Source organism: Dipodomys ordii, unplaced genomic scaffold (assembly GCF_000151885.1).
Source record: "Dipodomys ordii isolate 6190 unplaced genomic scaffold, Dord_2.0 Scaffold79, whole genome shotgun sequence".
NCBI lineage: Eukaryota > Metazoa > Chordata > Mammalia > Rodentia > Heteromyidae > Dipodomys > Dipodomys ordii.
This window is the reverse complement of record NW_012267295.1, coordinates 845,205-860,858: the sequence shown is the minus strand read 5'-3', so window position 1 is coordinate 860,858 and position 15,654 is coordinate 845,205. Positions and strand designations below refer to the sequence as shown.

General features: G+C 46.4%; 1 protein-coding gene across 1 annotated transcript in view; it reads left to right on the top strand.

Moving 5' to 3' along the window:
- Srebf2 (sterol regulatory element binding transcription factor 2) overlaps window positions 1-15,654 on the top strand; it is a 69,051-nt gene that overhangs the window by 31,780 nt on the left and 21,617 nt on the right. The window contains exons 2-11 of the mRNA XM_013024882.1: window positions 637-1,095; window positions 1,834-2,015; window positions 3,059-3,205; window positions 4,805-5,026; window positions 6,690-6,804; window positions 6,958-7,139; window positions 9,967-10,159; window positions 10,431-10,612; window positions 11,364-11,640; window positions 13,582-13,751. Of these exons, the coding sequence (XP_012880336.1) occupies window positions 637-1,095; window positions 1,834-2,015; window positions 3,059-3,205; window positions 4,805-5,026; window positions 6,690-6,804; window positions 6,958-7,139; window positions 9,967-10,159; window positions 10,431-10,612; window positions 11,364-11,640; window positions 13,582-13,751 (2,129 nt within the window). The remainder of the gene's footprint in view (window positions 1-636; window positions 1,096-1,833; window positions 2,016-3,058; window positions 3,206-4,804; window positions 5,027-6,689; window positions 6,805-6,957; window positions 7,140-9,966; window positions 10,160-10,430; window positions 10,613-11,363; window positions 11,641-13,581; window positions 13,752-15,654) is intronic.

Here is a 15,654-nt window from a genome sequence, read left to right as displayed (position 1 = left end):
TGTCCCTGCGATTCTGTGGGTACCAGTGGTACCCAGAATGTGCCTTCGTTGGAGAGGAGGCCCAAAGTTTGGCTGGAAGAAGGATTAGCTGGTATGGACCCAAATGGCTCCTGTCTGCCCACAGGAGCGGGGCTGAGATTAGAGGAGGCCTCCTGGGCCAGGGCTGCTTCATTCTGGAGCATCAGGGCAATGACTGTCCACCCTCTCTGTCAGTGTCGCCAGCACACTGGGTTTCTGTGCCCCGGTTTCTTTTTTTTTTTGGGGGGGTCCGGTTGTGGGGCCTGAACTCTGGGCCTGGGCACTGTCCCTCAGTTCTTCAGCTCAAGGCTAGCGCTCTACCACTTGAGCCGTAGCGCCACTTCCGGCTATTTTCTTTTTGCTTATGTGGTGCTGAGGAATCGAACCCAGGGCCTCAGGCATGCAAGGCAAGCGCTCTACCACTGAGCCACCTTCCCAGCCCCATGGTTTCTTTTCTTGTTTGTTTATCTTGAGGGGAGGAAGATGGGTGATAAGGGTCAGACCCCAGATATTACCCCTCTACCTCTGAGCTGCATCCCAGCTCCTGTGCCTCAGTTTCTTTGGCTTGAGTTCATATTTTGGATGGCAATAAAACGACTCCTTTTCCTTTATCCACAGAGATGCTACAGTTTGTCAGCAATCAAGTGGGAGAGTTCCCTGACTTGTTTTCAGAGCAGCTTTGTAGCTCCTTTCCTGGTGGTGGTGGTGGCGGCGGCGGCGGCGGCAACAATGGCAGCAGTGGCAGCAGTGGCAACAGCAGCACTGGCAGGAGCAACAATGGTGGAGCTGTGGACCCCTCAATACAACGGTCATTCAGCCAAGTTCCGTTGCCTTCCTTCTCTCCCTCAGTCACCTCCCCTCAGGCTCCAACCCTGCAGGTCAAAGTCCCTTCTACCCCAGTGCCCACCCCACCAAGAGCAACGCCTGTTCTCCAGCCTCGGCCCCAACCCCAGCCCCAGCCTCCAGCTCAGCTGCAGCAGCAAACAGTGATGATCACCCCAACATTTAGCACTGCTCCACAAACCAGGATCATCCAGCAGCCTCTGATATACCAGAATGCGGCCACCAGCTTCCAAGGTGAGTCATGAGTCTGCGTGGTAGGTGTAGGGCTGGCCTGGTAACAAAAGATAGAGGCTGGGATAATAATATCAGGCCTAAAATTTGCCTGGGCAGCAGCCAGATCTGAGCACCCTCAGTTGAGAGCCATTCATTCGGCAAACAGCTCCCTAGTTCCCCTGCAGAGACAAGTCCAACTTTGCAAATTGGCCCTGCATCTCTGAGAAGCAGGCCCTCAGCATGTGTTAGGGAGTGAGCAACAGAAGTGCTGCTGCTTTCTGGGGTGCCTGCATCCCAAGGGCTGTGGGGAGCCTGAGTGGGATGCAGCTTGATCTGAATTTGAAAGACTCTTAATAGTTCCTCTATGGGCTTTGAGGATTTGTTGGAGGGTAAAGGCACAAAGCTGAGATATGCCCATGGCACACTTTCCATCCAGAAAGGATGGAAGGAAATGAAGCTCCAGAGAATGGTTGATTTCCAGCATCTATTAACTCTATTGCTGGGTGCAGTCATTTGTTGACTAACTTCCCTTACCCCCACCCCAGCACCCAGAGTAATAAAACAATGTGTACTCGTTCCTTCAGACATGGAAGCAGCCCTTATGGGAGGTTCTTATTCCCTAAACCAGCTTGCAAATGGCTGTGCACATCCTGGGCAAGCGGGTAGGGGGTTGGCATCGTTATGAGACGCTCCATCCTTGGAACTACAGCAGTAGCATGCATTCCTCACCCATGTCCCCTCTTCTCTTCTCCTCCCAAGTCCTTCAGCCTCAAGTGCAAAGCCTGGTGACATCCTCCCAGGTCCAACCGGTCACCATTCAGCAGCAGGTGCAGACCATACAGGCCCAGCGGGTGCTTACACAAACAGCTAATGGGACGCTGCAGACCCTCGCCCCTGCCACAGTGCAGACAGTTGCTGCGCCCCAGGTGCAGCAGGTCCCGGTAAGGTGGCCAGAGAGGATTCAGGGAGGAACTGGTCAGGGTAGTTACCTGGCCTTCTTTGGTGGAAAATACAGTCTGCAGAAAAAATGTTTTATGTTTTATATCATAGCATATGGACTGTATTTTACTTATTTATGTGGCACAAACAAAACAAGATGGGTTTACCTTTTTTTTTTTTCTTCTCTGTCCACAAATCAGTCTCTCTCCCTGGACCATCCACCCACAGTGACGTACCCCTGCTTTAGTCCTGACAACCATTAACTGTCCTTCTTGATGCCTTAAGATTAAAGACTCCCTTTTAGCATCTTTTTTGTTGTTGTTATTGGTCATGGGGACTGACTCTGGGCTTGGGCACTGTTCCTGAGCTCTTCAGCTCAAGGCTAGCACTCTGTCATTTGAGCTATAGCACCGCTTCTGGCTTTTTCTGTGTATGTGGTGCTAAGGAATCGAACCCAGGGCCTCATGCCTGCAAGGCAAGCACTCTACCACTGAGCCACCTTCCCAGCCCTCCCTTTAACATCCTTTCTGCTCTCCTCAACTCAGTATTTGGATTGTAGCAAATAGCTAGCTTTTGAAGGGATTTTTTTTTTTTTTGGTTGGGCGTGGGGCTTGAACTCTGGGCCTGGGCGCTGTTCCTCAGCTCTTCAACTCAAGGCGAGCACCCTACCACTTGAGCTACAGCGCCACTTCCGGTTTTCTGGTGGTTTATTGGAGATAGGAGTCTCACGGTCTCTGCTGCCCGGGCTGGCTTTGAACCTCGATCCTCAGATCTCAGCCTCCTGAGTAGCTAGGATTACAGGCGTGAGCCACCAGCACCCGGCTTGAAGGGATTTTTATGAGATTTTTCTGGCAACTTTTTTATTCTCAGTTTCATGAAAATTCCATTTGCTTATTCTTTCTTGGAGGGTCTCTGTGGTAAGAAGCAAATACAAAATAAGAAAAACATTGCTTAACTTAACATTTTATATTGAAGTATAAATATTACACCCCTCTCCCAAAAAAAAGAAAAATAATTCTGCTTCTTTTTATACCTTTCTCTACAGGTCCTGGTCCAGCCTCAGATCATCAAGACAGATTCCCTTGTTTTGACTACACTGAAGACAGATGGTAGCCCTGTGATGGCGACCGTCCAGAACCCAGCCCTCACTGCCCTCACCACCCCCATCCAGACAGCCGCCCTTCAAGTACCAGTAAGAGCGCTTCCTTCCCCTCCTCTCCTCCTTCCACTTCTACCTGCTGAGAAAGAGTTGGGAAATTGTGAATTCCACCCCACTTTTAGCTTTTTTTTTTCCCTTGAAGGAGTACTGCTATGGTTTGTTAGATGGCAGTCTTGTGATCTGTATGAGATGGGAAAACATACCAGAGGAGTCCTGTTCCTGGGCAACAGCTCCATACGGGACCATCACCTCTTTGCTGATGGAGATTTGGCTTGTATAGGATGTTAGACAGGGAGGGGTGTCAAGGTAAAGATGTGGAAGTCACCAACACTCCAGTCATAGGTCTCAGCCATTTTTAGCATCATGAGACAAGAGTCTGATGGAGAAAAAAGTAACTAAATTCAGAAGCACTAGCTTTATTCATACAAGAACTGGGAGCAACCCAAATGTCCATCCACATAAGAATAAATAACTTACACTCATGAAAATGCCAGCCAGGCACTGGTGGCTCATCCTTGTAATCCTAACTACTCAAGAGGCTGAGATCTGAGGATCACAGTTAGAAGTCAGCTCTGGCAGGAAAGTCCATGAGACTAATCTTCAGTTAGCCAGCAAGAAGTCAGAATTGGAAGTGTGGCTCAAAGGGTAGAAGTGTGTGGGTACTAGTCATAAGAGAAAAAGCCAAGCGAGAACATTAAATAAGGAAAGTTAAATAATTGAAGGTACCCCACAATAAGAAATAATGCGTGAAACAACATGGTCCAACCCCCAAAATGATATGGAGCAAAGAAGCCCTTCACAGAAGAGTTCATACCAGTGATTCATTAATATGAAGATCAAGAAGAGACTGTGGTGAAAGCAAGAACTTTCCTAACGCGAGAGGCTATAGCTTGGCCCTGTGGTTTTTACATGTTTATTCATATGTAAAACCTCATCAAGGCCTATAGTTAGAAAATGTGTAGCTTTTATCATCTGTGACTTATTTCTTAATGACTAATGATATTGAACAACCCTTTATTTGTTTATTGGCCATTTGAGTATTAAAGCCATTTATTGAAGAAAATAAAACTAAAATTATTAAACATAGAAACAAAGAAGGAAAAGAGAAATGAGGAAAAGAAGGGGGAGCCTCTATGGTTGGTGTAGTCATTTGATAAAACGGCTCTGACTGAGAGTGTTAGTTTTGCCCTTGAGCTTTCTGAGGCTGAATTGTAGAAAGAAATGCAATAGTTTACTTGTCATTTGTAAGAGAGGAAAAAAAAATGTGTCCCAGGCCAAGAGAAAATTTTCTCCATTGCCAACTAAGTATGGTTCACTCAGCGTGGTTCAGAGACAATTGGACAGCAAAATAAAAATAACTTGTTTCTGGTATCTATTAGATCAAAAGTTAAGAGCTATTTAGGCAAACTAATCCTTTGGTGGTGTAATGTATTGACAGTGATTGTAAAAAGAGATAATAGCTGAAGTGAGTCCCGAGCTTCTTTAGGCCTGACTTCACTAGCCCAAGAAGGGTCTTAGACTGCACAAAGCATTGTCAGCTGAGGCCCTGAGGTCAGGAGCAAGCCAGTTTGTGCTGCGAGAGTGCTTTGCTTTATGAAGACTAACAAAGGAATAATTCTCCCCTTGTGTTAGACGTTGGTGGGCAGCAATGGGACCATTCTGACCACAATGCCTGTGATGATGGGGCAAGAGAAAGTACCCATTAAACAGGTGCCTGGGGGAGTCAAGCAGCTAGAGCCGCCGAAAGAAGGAGAAAGGCGGACCACACACAATATCATTGAGAAGCGGTACCGCTCCTCCATCAACGACAAAATCATTGAGTTGAAGGATCTGGTCATGGGAACAGATGCTAAGGTGAGTGCCAAGCATGCCCTGCTCTTCTGCCTACTGTCCCAGGATGTGTGTGTGTGTTTGTATTCCAGTACTGGGGCGTTGAACTCAGGGCCTTGAACTCTCATTCTGCTTTTTCACTCATGGCTGGCACTGTACCACTTGGGCCACATCTCCAGTTCTGGCTTTTTGCTGGGTAGTTAGAGATAAGATTCTGATGGATTTGTCTGTCCAGACTAACTGGATTCCTCATATCTCAACCTACTGAGTAGCTAGGATTATAGGTGTGAGCCTCTGGCATCTGGCAAAGAGGTGCTCATTAAAGTATCTTGATATTTGTCAGGATTACAAAATATTAACTAATGTAAGGGGACGATGGGGAGAGTTGGTAAACTAGTGACCTACCGGGACCTTTGACTCCTTTGAGCTCTACTGAGAGAGTGGCCAGTGGCCATGTACAGGACTGTGTGTACTTGGAGGCAGCTGAAGTTATTGCTAATATATTTTTAGCTGCATTCACAGGTGGGTAGCAGTATTTTTACCTTTTATGGAAGAGGAGAAAGAAAGTAGAGGTTGGGTCTTTGACCAAAAGTAAACAGGAAGTTGAGTTTTCTTGTGTTTTGGTGAATGCATCTAGCAAATGGGAATGGTTTTTGTTTTGTTTTACCTAGTATCTGTTTCATGTCAACTCTATTTTGAAAGAAAGTTTCATTTTCCCAGTAACCTACAAATCTATAAAGCATATATTTTAAGCAAAAAATATATACCATTATTTATATAACTTTCTAATAATACTCTGGGTTGGTGGGTTGGTTGTTTTACAGTGCTAGGGGTGTAACTGAGGATTTCTTCCAGGATAAGTAGGTGCTCTACCACTAAGCCACAGCTCTATCCCAATACTCTGATTTTTGTTTCTCTGTCAATCATTGTTTTCCTTAAATATTGTTTTGTGTTTGCTGAGTGTTGTTGACTCTCAATTGTAATCCTAGCTACTCAGGAGGCTACTCCAAGCTAGGAAAGTCCATGAAACTCTTACTTCCAATAAACTACTCAGGAAGAGCAAAAAATGTCACTGTGGCTCGTGGTAGAGTACTAGCCTTGAGCAAAAGAAGCTCAGGGACAGCACCTAGGCCCTAAGTTCAAAGCCCAGGATCAGCACCAAAAAAAATTAAGGGCTGGGAAGGTGGCTGAGTGGTAGAGTGCTTGCCTTGCATGCATGAGGCCCTGGGTTCCATTCCTCAGCACCACATAAACAGAAGAAGCCGGAAGTGGTGCTGTGGCTCAAGTGATAGAGCACTAGCCTTGAGCTGAAGAACTAAGGAACAGTGCCCGAGCCCAAGTTCAGGCCCCATGACTGACAAAAATAATAATAATTTAAAAAAAGAAAAAATATATATCGTTTTCTGCTAATATAATTATAAGCAGTAGCAATATTTATTGTGTTGGTTATGTGCCAAGCTCAAAGCTAAACTTCACACATACTCTCATTTAGTCCTCACTGCCAACCTGTGATTTAGGTGTTTTTGTTATTCTCATGTTAAAGAAAAGGAAAAAACTTTAGTGATAAAGAATTACGTAGTCCAGATAGTCAGCATTTAAACCTTAAGTCATGCTCCCCATCCACAAGCTCAGGGGCTCCATTCAGCCTGAACCGGTTTTATAGTATTTCACTCATCTTCTTTCTCAGATGCACAAGTCTGGTGTTCTGAGGAAGGCCATTGATTACATCAAATACTTGCAGCAGGTCAATCATAAACTTCGTCAGGAGAATATGGTGCTGAAACTGGCAAATCAGAAAAATAGTAAGTATGCTTGTTGGGAAATGGCTGTCAGACCTTCCAGGTGTGTGAGAAGCCTCAGACGGGCACTAGTGAGGGCCCACAGATGTGTTCAAGGTCCAGCACTGGCCCAGTCCAGGAGGTTTTTTGGTTTGTTTTTTTTTTTTTTTTTTGCAGAATTCTTGAAGGGTATTGACCTAGGCAGTCTTGTGGACAGCGATGTGGACCTAAAGATTGATGACTTTAATCAGAATGTCCTGCTGATGTCTCCCCCGGCCTCCGACTCTGGGTCCCAGGCTGGCTTCTCTCCCTACTCCATAGATTCTGAGCCAGGAAGTCCTCTGTTGGACGATGCAAAGGTAAGGCTTTTGAAATTTCCTATTCTTTGAAATTTCTCCATTTCCCTTAAGAAAATAGTGGGAGACCATAGAGAAGTGGCCAAGCCAGGGCTCGGGAGGAATGGGAATTCTGTGAAATTATCTAGGTCCCAAAGGATAAAGAAAGAGGAAACTGGGGTTGGGAAGGTGACTCAGTGATGTAGAGTGCTTGCTTCGCATGTATGAGGCTCTGGGTTCAATTCCTTAGCACCACATAAGCAGAAAAAGTTGGAAGTGGCCCTGTGGCTCAAGGGGTAGAGTACCAGCCTTGAGCTGAAGAGCTGAGGGACAATGCCCAGGCCCAGAGTTCAGGCCCCACAACCAACAAAAAAGAAATAAAGGGGAAACTAACCTTGTATGGTAACCTACACCTGTATTCCCAGCACTCAAGAGGCTGAGGTAGGAGAATTACAAGTTTGAGGCTGCCTGGACTTGTAGAAAGAAAAGGGAAGTGTGGGGAGGGGGAAAGGAAGGCTAGGGGGCAGGAAGGAAGGAAGGGAGGGAGAGATAGAGAGAGAGAGAAAGAGAAAAAATATGGAGAAGGAAAATGATAGAAGAGTTGAGGTTGATCAAGGTAAATGTTAGCATGCATGACATGTCAACATGAAATTACCAGCTGGGCACTGGTGGTTCATGCCTGTAATCCTAGCTACTCAGGTGGCTGAGAGCTGAGGATTAAGTTTCAAAGCCAGTCTGGGCAGGAAAGTCCCGAAGTGGAGGTGTGACTCAAGGGGTAGAGCACCAACCTTAAACAACGAAGCTAAGGCACAACACCCAAGCCCTGAGTTCAAGCTCCAGTCCTGGTGCATGTGTGTGTTAGTGTGCGTGCATGCACACGTACACACACAAATATATACAAACAATTGTACAAATAATTGCTGCAGATAAATAAACACACACACAAAGGAAAAAACTGACTAGAGGGTGAGATGACTGACAGAACTCACTGTTCTCAGGTCTAACTGGTCCTTGCTAAAAGTCTTGAGGGCCCATCAGAGAAGAATGAGTGCCAGCTATAGAATGAGGACAGAAGGGCTTTGGGAGTTGCTGGAGACGCCTCATTACCTCCTTTGTCTGAAATGGGCTTGGCGGACCGCTTTGTGAGGCTGATCAGTTGGTTTAGGATGAGGCTACCTTGGGTCCTCTTTCTGGAAATGACTAAATTTGAAATCTTCACAGATAACATTCCAACCAAGGGCTTTAAATTGTTTAAAAAGAAGAGGGAAAAAAAAAACTTTCGGCAGTTGAGGCTAAATGGAATTAGTTAAAAGAGGCTCTGAGCTTAATGTGTCCCTGGCGACTTTGGAGACCATTGGGTCCCATATTGTATTTTCACATTCCAGTTTCCAACTCCAAAGCATAGTTTCATCCTAGTGTTTTTTTGTTTGTTTTGTCAGTGCTGGGGCCTGAACTCTGGGCCTGGGCGCTGTCCCTCAGCTCTTCAGCTCAAGGCTAGCACTCTACCACTTGAGCCACAGCTCCACTTCCGGCTTTTTCTGCTTAAGTGGTGCTGAGGAATCAAACCCAGGGCCTCATGCATGCAAGGCAAGCACTCTATCACCAAGCCACCTTCCCAGCCCCTAGTGTTTGTTTTTGGCCAAGCTATGTATTGTATCATTTACTTGCTTTTACTAAGGAGGTTCTATTTTTGAAATGTTTTATAAATGTGATTCTGTTTGGTAACAGCAGACCATATGACATATAATTTTAATTGCTAGGCTTCTGAGTCATCCAAAGAAATTTTCAGTTAGTTTTAAAATATTAGGAATGACATTGTTCATATCAAGGCTCAGGGACAGTCTGGGTCTAGTCTTCCTTCCTTATGGCTGCCAGGCCATGGGCTGCCAGGCCTTTGCCTCTCCTCTCTGTAAAGTGGGAGAAGAAAAAGCAGTGTTCAGGTGTTAGAGGCATGGTGAGCCATGGTAGAGAGCTAGCCAATGAGCTTTTTTGGTTTTTTTTTTTGTCCGTCGTGGGGCTTGAACTCGGCCTGGGCGCTGTCCCTCAACTCTTCAGCTCAAGGCCAGCCCTCTACCACTTGAGCTACAGCGCCACTTCCGGTTTTCTGGTGGTTTATTGGAGATAGGAGTCTCATGGTCTCTCCTGCCCGGGCTGGCTTTGAACTGCGATCCTCAGATCTCAGCCTCCTGAGTAGCTAGGATTACAGGCGTGAGCCACCAGCGCCCGGCTGCCAATGAGCTTTTTAAAACAACAGCTACTGAGTTCCAGTGAATGTTCAGGTCTTAAAAGAAGCAAACTCAATTAGGTAGATCCATGCTAAAACATTGTCTTTTGTCATCCTTACTGAGGTATATTTAAAAGCAATAAAATATGCCTATTTTAACTATGCAGTGCCAGGAGTTTTAACATGTGGGTGCACCTATGTAACTGTTACTATAATCAAGATGTGGCGCATTTCCATCATCCCTAAGAACTCTTTCAACACCTCTGCAGATATTCACACACCTCTCTCCAACCTCGAGCACCTACTAATGTGAAGGCTTCCAATCACTTAGCTTCCTTTCACCTCATCTAGAATTACAAAGAAACCAAATCCTGCCTTGTGTTCTCTTTTATTATAGGGAGATGCACTTTAAAAGAAAGTTTCTCTGCCTTTTGTCTTTGGAACATGTGCTTTGCTCTGTCCGGGATAGGAATAATGCTACCAGTGTTTTAGCAACAGATTGTAAATTGTGGACTTGTTAGTTCGTTCCTGGCTTTCTTCCTATGTGACTTAAGTCTTGAACTTAAGCCTTCTAGTCTGTAGAAACCCATGAAGTAATCATCCTAACCTTGAGGCTCTGTTTCGAAGGTCAAAGATGAACCGGACTCTCCTCCAGTAGCGCTGGGCATGGTGGATCGCTCTCGAATTCTGCTGTGTGTCCTCACATTCCTGGGTCTCTCTTTTAACCCACTGACTTCCCTGCTGCAATGGGGAGGGGCCCACGAGGCTGACCAGCACCCATACTCAGGCTCTGGCCGCAGCGTGCTCTCATTTGAATCGGGTAGGTTGAGGAGGGAATGGTAGGATGTTGTGGTAGGGGCAGGCTGCCATGTGCAAACCACGTGGCTGTTCACTTAGTTCCAGAGTGGCTCCTGCCTGCTTGCTTCTGACAGAGGCAACAAGGCAAACCCAAGTCAGGAAGAGCAAAACAAATCAGGATTCCATTATTGTTTCAAATATCCTGGGCAAGGGGAGTGGTAAAGAAGAGAGTGGAGCCAGTTAAAGGAAGGATGCTGTGATTTTCCCCTGAATTGTGAGCTGCCCCTCTTTAGGTTCTGTGGGCTGGTTTGACTGGGTGATGCCAACTCTCCTGCTGTGGCTGGTAAATGGTGTGATCGTCCTAAGCGTCTTTGTGAAGCTGCTGGTCCACGGGGAGCCTGTGATCCGGCCACACTCCCGCTCCTCTGTCACCTTTTGGAGGCACCGGAAGCAGGCAGACCTGGATCTTGCCAGGGTAAGTTCTGTCTCTGCCATTTTTCATCACTGAGTTTGGCCAAGAACTCAGCAGCTGGTGTTGAGGCCCAGAGTGGATGAAGTCCTGTGTCAGGCGCTTTGGTGACAGAGAGGAGAAAGTGACCCTCTGTCTGAACAGCTGCAGGACAGTGGAAAGAGCACCTATTGCTAGATCGTGCATGGACATGAGATCTTTCTTCTGGGTTATGACAGTTTCTGCCGTGGAAATTTGATGCAGAGAGATGGGTTTTGACTGAGGGGGTGGAGGATAGGAATGAGACTCTACAAATCACATAGGATAGGAAGGCACAGAGAAGGGCCTTCCAGGTGGCAGGGTCATACGTGGGGTGTGTGGGGACTAGAAAGTTTGATGGGTATATGTTGGGAGTAAGATACGTTGGAGAGGGATGAGAGTAAAGATAGTAATGTAGGTAGGCCTAAATTGGAGCAAGGGTGACTCCTACTGACTTAGGGCTTTCTTTCCGATTCTCTAGAAAACCAGACAAGGTTTTGAGCTGGAAAATTAGCTGAAAGCTTTCATGTGAAATCAACAAGGGAAATTTATGGGAAGGATTCTTTGGCAACTCACAGCCCTGAAAGAAGAGTTAAACATGCTCAAGGTGTTAGGAGTCATGGGAATCAGAACATTCCTGAGTGGCAGTAAACTGAGCCTACTCTCCCCTCTCCAGAGTCTATCAGAACAAAAATGCTACAGCAAGGCCAGTGACCATTGTATACTCTGCTTTTTTTAGGGAGATTTTGCAGCTGCGGCTGCCAACCTGCAAACCTGCCTATCTGTTTTGGGCCGGGCACTGCCCACCTCTCGCCTGGACCTGGCCTGCAGCCTCTCCTGGAATGTGATCCGCTACAGCCTGCAGAAGCTGCGGCTGGTGCGCTGGCTGCTCAAGAAGGTCTTCCAGCGCTGGCGGGCCACACAAGCCAATGCAGCAGGCTTTGAAGACGAAGCTAAGAGCAGCGCTCGGGATGCAGCCCTGGCCTATCACAGGCTGCACCAGCTGCACATCACAGGTTAGTGGCAGCTGCAGCTACCTGACCCCTGAAAGGTACCCAGGCCATCTCCTCCTTATTTTGATTTGCCATTTGGTTTGCCAGGACTTCACCATGGTTGAAGCCCCTTTTACACTTTTTTAAACCAGCCTTTCACCTGTGTTTATAGCAGTACAGTTCACCATTTCTTCTAAGATGCACTTTTTTTTTAATAGTAATGTCTCTATATGTCCTGTGCAAAGGGACAGGTGGTGGATTATTCAGCAATGATAGTTCATAGTAAAACTTAAAATGATGACAGCATAGATTTGGTGAAATACAAACCTTTATTTCATTCAGTAATCTTCTGCTATAATAGAAAGGCAGACAGGTCATTGGATGGATGACAGTTCACTGTATGTGTTAGATTCAGCAGAAGGGGCACATTTTCTCTGAGAGAGGGGGGATATCCATTGGGGCGGGATTCAAGAAAGGTTTTTCTGGGAAGGGGAAGGTCAAGCCTTGGCTTCCTGCAGAAGGATACACAGAGGCAGCAGCTCCACAGATATTCAGATATCCTCCAAAGGAGAAACCCCGCCTCTGCACATCTTCATAGCCATAGCGTGAGCCTAGCATGGTGAAGCTAATGGAGCTGGGACCCCAAAAGCAGGACAGTGCACAGACTGGGAAAGATCTAATAGAAAAGGCCGAAGGATGGGTGCCAGGGCTCTCGTAGTATGCCCATACGATCCCGTGAAAGGTGTGAGGAAATAATGACTCAATCAGACTGGTACCTCTGCATTTGAAGAGGTTTCCTCTGGTGGCAGACAGAGACTGGGAAAAAGAGCAGTGAGGCTACAGTCAGGGAGCAAATAGGAGCTGATGCAGCCAGAAGACGAGAAATGCCTCCAAGCCAGATAGGGAGAAAAAAGAGTGAGTAGAATCAAATTGACAGGGCTTGGAGATGTGATAGGTAAAGAAAAAAACGCTGACTAAGATGATTCTCTGGCTTGGTTTGGGAGTCTTGTTGGCAGTGGTACCACTGGCATGGGTGAAGGAAATAAGAGGAGTTTTCCCAAGAAAGGCTGATAAACTGTTTTGGACACTTGACTGACTGTAGGACATGGAGGGGAAATAGTCATTAGGTAACTGGACTTGTGAGAGACTGTCAAGTAGTCTGCAGCTTCCATACTGCATTCCTCCTTCCTCCTCTACTTCTTCCTGCTGCCAAAAGAAAGCCTGGAGCCTTACGGGAGAAGCACATGCACCAGGCCAGTACAGAATGAATTACGAATGATGAGAGCTTCTCATGCTGATATGGAGAAACAGCCCAGGGGAAGAACCCTCTGCTGAGGACCTCAGCACAGGCCCGGTTGGTCAATCCTGAAACAAAGAGCCTGCTTGCCCTTGTAGTGAGCAAGCAACAGTATGAAAGCCTTTAGATAGTTAAGCTGCACCCTTGGTGTATGCAGGGGCACTTGGTCCCCTGACCTCAGTATTGCCCCCAAAATGGACTACTGTGTAGCTTTCTTTAGGGAGAGCATTGAAAGTTTTTCCTGGCCCTCTACCTATGACCCAACACATGTCAAGGTTCATTGCTCAGTCTTGTTATTTTCCTGTCTATGGGATGTTTAATTCTATATGGATCATACATATAAATTCAGCTCCATTTGGGGCTTACGGGTTTTGAGTATGTTTTCCATTACCTCCCTGAAGTGCTTGGCCATGCTGCTGACACTTTTGAGTCCTGTACAAGGATCAGCAGTCCTGACCACTCCCATTCTACAGAGCCTTGTGGCATGCCCTGGCCGTGCTGTGAGGGACTACAGACAGGACCGCATATCTTGTATGATACAGAACCTGGGGTCAAATCCGAGACTGTCTTCTCACAGCAGTCGCCTTCTTTCTGTGCTGCGTACACTGTAGCAGATTACCAGGAAAGCAGGAGATCTATCCACATTAGTGTCTTTCTGTCTGCCCTAGGGAAGCTTCCAGCGGGATCTGCCTGTTCAGATGTGCACATGGCTTTGTGCGCTGTAAACCTGGCTGAGTGTGCTGAGGAGAAAATCCCACCAAGCACTCTGGTTGAGATCCACCTGACAGCCGCCATGGGGCTCAAGACCTGGTGTGGAGGCAAGCTGGGCTTCCTGGCTGTGAGTACCTACCTGTCCATTACTTCCACACCACTGTTGAGCGCCTTCCGCAGCCAGGAGCTAAAAATCAGTGTGGGCCCCATCCTCAGGTGCCCCACCATTCCACGAATTCTTACAGCAGTAAATAAAACCAATCAAGATCCTCTCCTCTTGGCTCTAAATCTTTACAAGGACATTTTGTTGCCCTAAAGTAAGAAGATTGGTTCAGAGATGTAATGAGACTGTTCATAGGGATTGATATGCAATTATTCCTTCTTGGAGTTTGTGATAATATATCCTATTTTTTTTTAATTTACTCAGAAGTATTTATTGGGCACCTTGTATATAACACAGCATTGTAGATCTAGAAGTAAAACCAGTGCTAGCCAGGTGCCAGGAGCTCACTCACTCCTAGTCAGTCAAGAGTTTGAGGTCTAAGGGGAGAGAGGGGGGAGGCTGGGAAGGGATGTGAAGGATAAACAAAGGAGGAGGCTGCAATGCAATTTCTTACATTGGTAAGAAATGTACGCATTATCCTGCCCATGTAATTGTAACCCCTCTGTACAGTATGTTCACAAATAAAATAAAATAAATTTAATTAAAAAAAAAAGAGTTTGAGGTCTAAGGATCACAGTTTGAAGCCAGCCCAAGCAGGAAAGACCATGAGACTCTTTTCTCCAACTCACTACCAAAAAGCTAGAAGTGTATGTGTAGCTTAAGTAGTATAGTGCTAGTCAAGCAAAAATAGCTCAGGTACAGTGCCTAGGCCCTGAGTTCAAGCCCCAGGACTGAGGAGGGGAAAAGGGAATGAAGGAAGGAAACCAGTGCTTATCTGCAAAGAGCTCAGGTCAGACCTGCATTGGGACATGAGGTTAAGAAGTGCTTCCTGGACCTAGCTACTCAGGAGGCTGAGATCTGAGGATTGCGTTTCAAAGCCAACCCAGGCAGGAAAGTCTGTGAGACTCTTATCTCCAATAAACCACTAGAAAACCAGAAGTGGCACTGTGGCTCAAGTGGTAGAGTGTTCGCCTTGAGCTGAAGAGCTGAGGGACAGCGCCCAGGCCCAGAGTTCAAGCCCCACAACTGACCAAAAAAAAAAAGAAGTGCTTCCTGGACTGGGAAAGTGGCTCAGTAATAGAGTGCTTGCCTTGCATACATGAGGCCCTGGGTTTGATTCCTTAGCACCATATAAGCAGAAAAAAATCAGGAAGTGGCACTGTGGCTCAAGTGGTAGGGCACTAGTCTTGAGCTGAAGAGCTGAGGGCAGCGCCTACGCCCAGAGCTCAGCCCCATGACCAAAAAAAAAAAGAAGTGCTTCCTTTGCATCCGGCCAGGCACTAGCCTGGGGCACTAAGACTAATTCTTGGTTATCATCTAGTTATCATCTAGTTATCATCTTGTTCACAGTATCTGCTGACTGTTTACTTTCTCTTACTCTAACCAAAACAGACACTTTTTACCCAGTGTCCCACTTTGCATAGACTGCTGAACACATTAGGTATATTCAAAGTGGAATTATCACATCTCCTTCTATTTCCATTTCTCATTTATGGGAGCGATAAGCAGAGAACAAAAAGGAGTGTGCAGGATGCTAACATTTGCAAAGTGAATTGGGATGGTCTAGATGACAAAAGGCTCAAGGAAATAGTGTTTTTTCTGTGGCCTTAGATAAGACATCTATGCTTTTATTCTGTTAGCCTACTTATTAAATACCTATTGTGGTCCAGGCACTTCCAGAGTGGGTAGTACAGGGAAGCATACGGTCTGGTAGAAATCCAGACAGGAGCCTGGGCTTTCAAAGTACAGTGTTTATAGAGAAAAAAATGTGCAGGGGCTGGGAAGGTGGTTCAGTGGTAGAGCGCTTACCTTGCATGCTCAAGGCCCTGGGTTCGATTCCTCAGCACCACATAAGCAGGAAAAAAAA